This window comes from Rutilus rutilus, assembly GCF_951802725.1.
Source record: "Rutilus rutilus genome assembly, chromosome: 20".
NCBI classification, from domain to species: domain Eukaryota; kingdom Metazoa; phylum Chordata; class Actinopteri; order Cypriniformes; family Leuciscidae; genus Rutilus; species Rutilus rutilus.
This window is the reverse complement of record NC_140225.1, coordinates 30,551,172-30,558,709: the sequence shown is the minus strand read 5'-3', so window position 1 is coordinate 30,558,709 and position 7,538 is coordinate 30,551,172. Positions and strand designations below refer to the sequence as shown.

The 7,538-nt window shown below is 37.6% G+C and overlaps 1 protein-coding gene across 2 annotated transcripts in view; it reads left to right on the top strand.

Annotated features, from left to right (window-relative positions):
• The first annotated feature begins 1,292 nt into the window (after positions 1 to 1,292).
• Positions 1,293 to 7,538, top strand: part of ppp2r5d (protein phosphatase 2, regulatory subunit B', delta) — a 48,733-nt gene continuing 42,487 nt past the window's right edge. The window contains exons 1-3 of one of the 2 annotated variants that reach the window (XM_084392287.1): positions 1,293 to 1,538; positions 2,332 to 2,415; positions 6,652 to 6,823. In XM_084392287.1, coding sequence (XP_084248413.1) covers positions 1,512 to 1,538; positions 2,332 to 2,415; positions 6,652 to 6,823 — 283 coding nt within the window. In that variant the 5' untranslated portion in view covers positions 1,293 to 1,511. The remainder of the gene's footprint in view (positions 1,539 to 2,331; positions 2,416 to 6,651; positions 6,824 to 7,538) is intronic. The other variant, XM_084392288.1, reaches the window with a different exon arrangement.

Genomic DNA, 7,538 nt, shown 5'->3' with positions numbered 1-7,538 from the left:
TGTGTTTTAATGACCGTAATATTACAGCTGCCATCTGCATCCAGGGAGGAACTATAACATCAGCAAAAATGAAGCTGCTGCTGCTTATTACGGAGGTAAGTGTTTTGCCTCGACTGGTTTTGGTCATTTAACGTGCATCAATCAATATAATTCATGTACATTGGGGGAACTTATTATACGAGCTTGAATAGCCTATTTAAAAGGATAGTTCACCCCAAAATGAAAATTAATCACCATACTACAGGCATCTCAACTTTTTTCTGTGTAAGAATTTTATTTTTTAAATAGACCTTCTCCATACAATGATTGTACATGGAGTCCAATGTGGACCCTAGCTTTCAACATATATTTTGTGTTCTGTAGAGTAAAATCATACAGGTTTGGAATCTTTTAAAACAACTAGCTATTCACTTACGAATGGATTACGAATAGTAATAGCCTATTTGAAAAATGAGTTAACAGTTACAACACTTGAGTTTGGGACCCCGAAAATTATGTTTTCTGTTTCAAATAAATGCTTGTGAATGAAATCGTGTTTCTGTTTTTTTTCCCCTCTAAATTGAATGTGTAGTCGTTTCGAAATCGATAGAGAAATAGGCTATATCACCAATAGATGGCACTAGATGCTTCTGTATGGATATTTTTGATGGAATCTTTAGAAAAATATGAAGTATTATTTTAAATGTATAATATGCGTTATATATATATATATATATATATATATATATATATATATATATATATATATATATATATATATATATAATGTTTTATAGGCTATATGAACAACATTTTTGTAGGCATAGTTTAAATATAAAGACTGAAACCGTGTATATAAGCCATTATATAATGGATGAAGATGTGTAACACTTGTTCTATGCCAAAGAGAGTGCGTTATATTTTTTTAGAGAAGAAGACCCAAATGATTTAGTGAAGTGAACTATGAGTCTAACCCTGTGTGAATAAGAAAATTCCAGTGGAATCCTCTATGCAGTTAACGGATTTTAAATGAATAAAACAATAAATAATACCCTTAATATAGTACAGCCTATCTGATGACAGTTATTTCAAGCTGAACCAGATGACTTCAACTGCATCAAAATTCACAATTAAAATATTTAAGCGGTTCAGCACTTCTGCCCTATTCAACCTAAACACCCCCTGGAAGACCCTATTCTGACATGTTCACGGTCAATGTCACCAGCTAAAGCATCCCTCCCACGATCAATTCCTCTTGTGACAAATGACAATCTGCACCTTTAGATAAGTCGTCAACAACAGCTGTAGTCGCAGCCAGGACCCCGTTCGGGAACCTCAAGACCGTCTGGTTCGAGGAGCGGCCAATAGAAAAATTCCGCTATGCTGTTGCTAGCTAGTTTCGTGCTTTGTTGACCAATCAGGTTGTTGCTGGTGTAGGGAGGGCGCGTGAGCTGGAGGTAACAGTGTGCGCGAGAGCCCGAGTGCAAGGGAAGCCTTATCACGGAGGCACGGCTAAAGACAACATTTCCAAAATGCCGAATAAAACTAAAAAAGAGAAGGTAAAGTACAGATTATAATCATAACACATGTCTAATTAATGCGTACGAGAATTTGATTTAGAACAATTATTCTGCAGCATTTGCTGGCGTTGTTTTTTTGTGAGTGCAGGCCGCGCTAGCCCGCTAAAAGGGCGCATTTGTGCCTGCATATCTTAAGTCAAAACACTGACAGTTACATGTCCAAAATAATTTTTAAATAACAAGAAAGCGTTTTCTTTAGCTCATCGTGACGTGTATTTAAAATATAAATCATACATGTTTAAGGGAATGCTCTTCGGTTGCTGTTTTACCCGGTGTTTGTTTTACAGATCAGTTTTCCATAGTGAGATTATGATCGGCCGTTAATATGTGAATACAGACGTATTAGTTGACAGATTGCAGCATAAGCTGGACACGCAAACATGTCTCCTGTATGAGTCAATGTTTCAGTGGACAGGCTGTGATGGGCTGTGGGCATCGTTATATAAACGCTCGATATATGAGTGGACAAGTTTGTCACTGTGTATATATATGATGCTGGAGGGACCTGTGTGAACTAAAATCATTTATCATTACCAGAATGACAGTCAATGTTTTGTTTATGTCATTGCCTGATTCAAAATGTAGTTCAAATTGGGCTTTTGGTTGTCACCACCTGTCATATCAACCCTGCAGCAAGACCTGCCCATGATTTGACTTGCATATTGCAGACCATCCCCTTTTAGATGTAATAAAATGGGCTTTAAGATTGAACAAAAATCAAGAGGAGCTGCATTTATGACTCATTTATTGGTTATTTTTGTGGTCGTTACAGGAACCAAGCAAATCTGCAAAAAGCAGCACGAAAAACAGTAATGCCGGTGGTGGAAAGGATGCTGGAACCGACAATTCAGAAGAGGTAAAGATGACAGTATTAAAAACAAATCAAGACTAAAAAAACAAACAAAACTATTGCTCATAATGTGTTTGACCGTAGGGCTGCCTAGTGGATGTCTTGGCACAAATACTTGCTTTGCTAAGTGTTGTAGCTGGGCTTTTTCACTTTCTCTTGGGCTTTCTCTTTCACTTTTTCACTAAAATTCAATTTCATTGACATTTTGTGTAGTAATATGTGAAGTAATCTCTGCACTTCCTGTTGATTCTGCTTGTTTTTTGCAGCTGTTTGTTCTGTACGTTACATACAGAGGTTTTTTTTTTCTTTTTTTCAAAAGCACGTTTGACTTGTCACTGGCATAGGTTTGCAGTGCATACTGTTATGCTGAGGATAGGTAAAGCCCTTGTTATCTACCTTGCTTCCAGACATCCCCCATTTCTATTTCTGCTTTATTAACCAGTAAGATTGAAGTGGCTTTTAAGTGGTGTGTTTTATTCTTCTATAAAAAACAACACCAATGCGAGTCCTTCCATCCAATGCAAGTCCCCTCTTAAAATGAGCAAATGAGCCTAGACTGTAGGCCTGTCTGTATGTTATTAAATCTAATAGCAGTAGCTTAAAATATAATTTTCAGATCAACTTAAGTAAATGGCAAGATACTGTATTGCTTCAACTGAACATTGCACAAAAAATAAAAAAATATTCAATTATATAAATACTGTCTACATTAATGTATCTTCATGATCATAAAAAGAAGTTTATTTCTTCAGGCGACTGATTAGTGTCCTCCACAGTTAACATTTAGATATATAAGGCAAATAGACTTGCAAACTCTGTTTACTGTAGAGTTGTCTTTTGAATTTGATTGAATCATTGTTTCTGTGGACCCACTTGTTTTTTAGACCCTAGTAAAGAAGCATTCAGTGTGATGAAGGAAAGTTTGTTTCATCTTTTCTATTTTTTACATCTTTAGTGATTTGCTAGATAATTACATTTGTATGCATTTAGGTATTGGGTTGTATCCCTCCCAGTGTGTGGTTGTATTGACATAATAGCTTGTCTCTGTAAACCCTGTTAGAACTGAAATATATCACTGTTGTTCAAAGTGATACAGACAGACTCAACTGGCCGAGAGTGACGTAGCAGCGGGTGAAATTTATTGATTTGGTCTATTTTAAGTCAGGCTCAGTCATGCAACCCCTGTGACTGAGGGCAGCTCTGCAATGCTGTGGGCAGGCCTCAACATGTGTTTCACAGCGGCAGTCGTTTCACACACACACACACACACACACACATACCGCTTGTTGCTTGGACAGCGAGTGTCGCTTTTTTCTTCATTAAAATCGTTCAATGCATAAAGGATTTTTCCATGAGGGCACACACATAGTCGTTTCGGAAACGTCACATGCATCTCATTTAGCAATTTTCTACAGCGATCTGAACTGCTTCAGCCATGGTAATACATTGCGGTTTAGCATTGATTCTGTGTTCCTATAAATAAGAGATTAGCTTTGATATTTAATCATTGTCATTCTGATCAAAAGCCGTGTGCACACTGTGTGATTTATTTATTTTTTTTGCCTCGGTTTTGCTGCCTGAGACTAATTTTGAGGATTGTGAAATATTTATTTTGTCGTAGGGCAAAATTGGCAGTCTTGGACAGCTTAGTGAGACATTCTCACTGGCGGCCGATTAATTGCCTTTGCAATTAAACTTAGCCTCACATGAAGTTCAGGCAGTGTCAAAAATATTGTTTTAGGCTACGTCTACATTAATCCGGATACATTTGAAAAATGCTTCGAAATGCTCTCCATCCATACTAGGGTTTTCCAAAAGTTTCTCATCCAAACTGAAACGTCGAAAAATGCTAAATTCACTTCACAGCGCATGCGTAAAACCTCCCAAAAGCTCACTGAGATGATACAGATGTGACAGACATTATAAAGTTCTCATGCTATTCTTCTGATCATTTTATTTAGCAAAATGTCTCACCATTCACTGATGCGTCCAGATCGCACTAAGTCATATGTTTGGTCTAAAAGGCTCTCATGTTTTTCCACAGGACAGCAATTGCAAGTAAATTTTCTGTCATCTTTGCAGGACTGCGATATTAAGAGAGTATAAAGTAACATGTTTTAGCAACTGTGTGGAAGTGAATAGCACATAACAGGCACAATAGCGGTAAAACGTGCATATCTATAGCTCCAATATGCATCACGTGACTAAACATGCGTCATCGTTTTCAAATGCTTCACTTTCACTTCACAAAAACAGCGTTTTTGATTTTATCAGCTTGGGAAAGCGTTTTCAAAAAGCTCATTTTTTTGACCAAACAAATTTCAGGACAAAAACACCATCTCAGTGTGGACGAAAGGCCAGAGCGGAGAGAGAAAGTTTCAAAGGACAACATATTGGTGTGGACAAGGCCTTAGCTAATATTTATATCACATAGTCATTAAAGACGGTTGTTGTCGCACAGTCTGCCTTGGCTTTTGCTCAAAATCTCACTGGGTTCACATCGTACAGCTTGACAAGCAACGTTCGTAAAGGACGGTAATACTGTAATTAAACACCTATGGTTTAAATGGTTTCTGTGATGCTCATCTTGCATTGAAGACATATTTATTTGATGGGTAGCTCAGGCTACTCATGAATGTTTAATGCAGGCTGAATCTAGAAATGGTAATAAGGAGGTATGTAGGTTAGGTTAGTTGTGGACTTCAACTCCCATGGGTTAGGGAGGCCGTTTGCTTGCAGATTGTGGACCGATGTGGTGCGTTGCTTTGTGTTACAACAGTGGTTGCATAGGTGTTATACAATGTTTTGCCATTGGAAAATACTTATTTATAGTTGTATGTATGTGTGCATATTGTAAATGTGTGTAAAAACCACCTTCAGTTACTTTAAACATCTATACTAGACATCATCAGTCAACAGAGGCTCACTGTAGATGTTAAAATAAATGTTCCTTTATTGTTTTACAGGGTCGTATATGTTATTGCCTAATTAATGTGTCCAATATGAGAAAAGGGAACAATGCCAAGGCTGAATTGTTAATGACTGTGTTTCTCGTTTTTGTTTTTTGCCAATTGAAAAATATTTTTTTTTTACAAAAACAAATTAGTTGCTGTTCCTTATTACAATTAGGCCCTGAAATTCATTTCTCATAATGGGGAGTGATTTTTTTTTTCACCCTGCTTTTCTCAATTATTCCAGTAAATATAATCAGATGGAGCTCAGTATTAAATCCGAGTTAGTTGCTTCCCAGTGAGGTGTGTGACGCAGTTAGCTGACTTAAATTCGTATTGTTTGGCAGATACTTTATTACAATATGGTAAATCAGTTATGACGTATAATGCGGATATGGATAAGTAAGTTTTAATATTATGTATATAAAAGTGTAAACAAAACTGTAATTCAAGGCATAGAGGAATACTTGTTGATCTAGTGAAGTAGAAAGAGAGATGTAACTTAACAGGTGCACTTTCTTGATGATGAAGTCAGCTTTTTTTAAAGACACAAAGGTTAAAGGTTACACTTTATTTGAAGGTGTCACTGTTACAGTGTAATTATATATTTAAGTACTTAGTAATATTAAGCAACTACATGTACTTACTATAGGGTTAGGGTAGGATTAGGATTTACATTTACATTTACGCATTTGGCAGACGCTTTTATCCAAAGCGACTTGCATTGCATTTCAAGGTACATTCTTATCAGTTCTTGCTTTCCCTGGGAATCGAACCCATGACCTTGGTGTTGCAAGCGCCAACGCTCTACTGTTTGAGCTACAGGAAAGCTTAGTTGCATGTAATTATGCATAATTTACTTTTATTACAAGGACACTGTCAAATAAAGTGTTATCCAATCAAAATAGAGTTGCAAGTGTGTTATCTTTGAGGCCATTTATATGCTAGTGAACTCATAAAGTCGACGTTCGCTTTTAGAAGATGCGCACATTTAAAATTCGAAGTCTTTCTCTTCCGAGGAAGCAGACCAAAAATATTGATGACTCTTCTCGCCCTGATGGGTGTATCCAAATGTTTCTCCAATAAAATGCTCTCCAGAATGAGTGTCTCCCCTGCCTCTGACTAGCAGGATTGCCTTTTTCTTATCTGTTGCATTATTTTGTTTCTTCGATTTGTGTTTTCCATGAGAAGGCACTGGAGGCTGACCTTCTGCGACCAAAAGTGGTGAAATTGCATAGAATGGGATAATGTGCCCATTTTGATTCTGAACATTGTGTTTTTTTCCCCCCAGGCCCAGCAGACAGCCAGCAAGCGTCCGAGCAACAGCACTCCACCTCCCACTCAGCTCAACAAAATTAAGTACTCAGGTGGGCCACAGATTGTAAAGAAGGAGCGCCGACAGAGTTCATCACGATTCAACCTCAGCAAGAACCGGGAACTGCAGAAGCTTCCCACCATCAAAGGTAGAAACGACTCCTAACAGAACACAGCCCAACACAGTTCTTCTTCCTTTGTTGAAGATTTCTCGGAAATTATCAAATGATCTGTTGTTGCGTACGTATCACAGTGAATGGTGCTAATTGTGGTAACTGTTAGAGGGCAGCCTTGCATGACCCCGGAATTATTTTTAAGTCTATTATTGTGCCAGATGGAGCTGTTTTTAAAGTGCGACTTGGATTGTTTATTGCAGACTCCAGTCATATCAAAAGTATTTTATTCCTGCAAATTCGGTAATAGATTTTGGAATTTATATAGAGATGACAATTATTGTTTCTCATCTTTAGATCTGAATCTTTCTCTCATTTATTCGCCTGTTCACGTTGTTCTGTCATAGTCTCAGTCAGGAAGAGTCCTTTCTGTCTGGCCACGCAGGGAGTTTAAGCACATGACAACTCGTAGACTGTAATTGGATCAGCAGTGCAAGTGTCTCTCTAAGTAGGACAGTGAAACCTTGCCACAGCTCACAATTTAGAGAGTTGCGCTCTAATCTTCAATCTAATTAAGCCTGTTACTTGCAGTTCGTTTCTTAGAATCTGGTGTGGATTATGCCTATAAAGCTTATGGTTTAATTTATTCAGCACTACGTCGTCAGCTAATGTGATGTTTTCATTATATTAGGTACTGTTTACACCTGAACATATCTAGCTCAGATGGTCATCTGATCACAAGTGGTCAGCT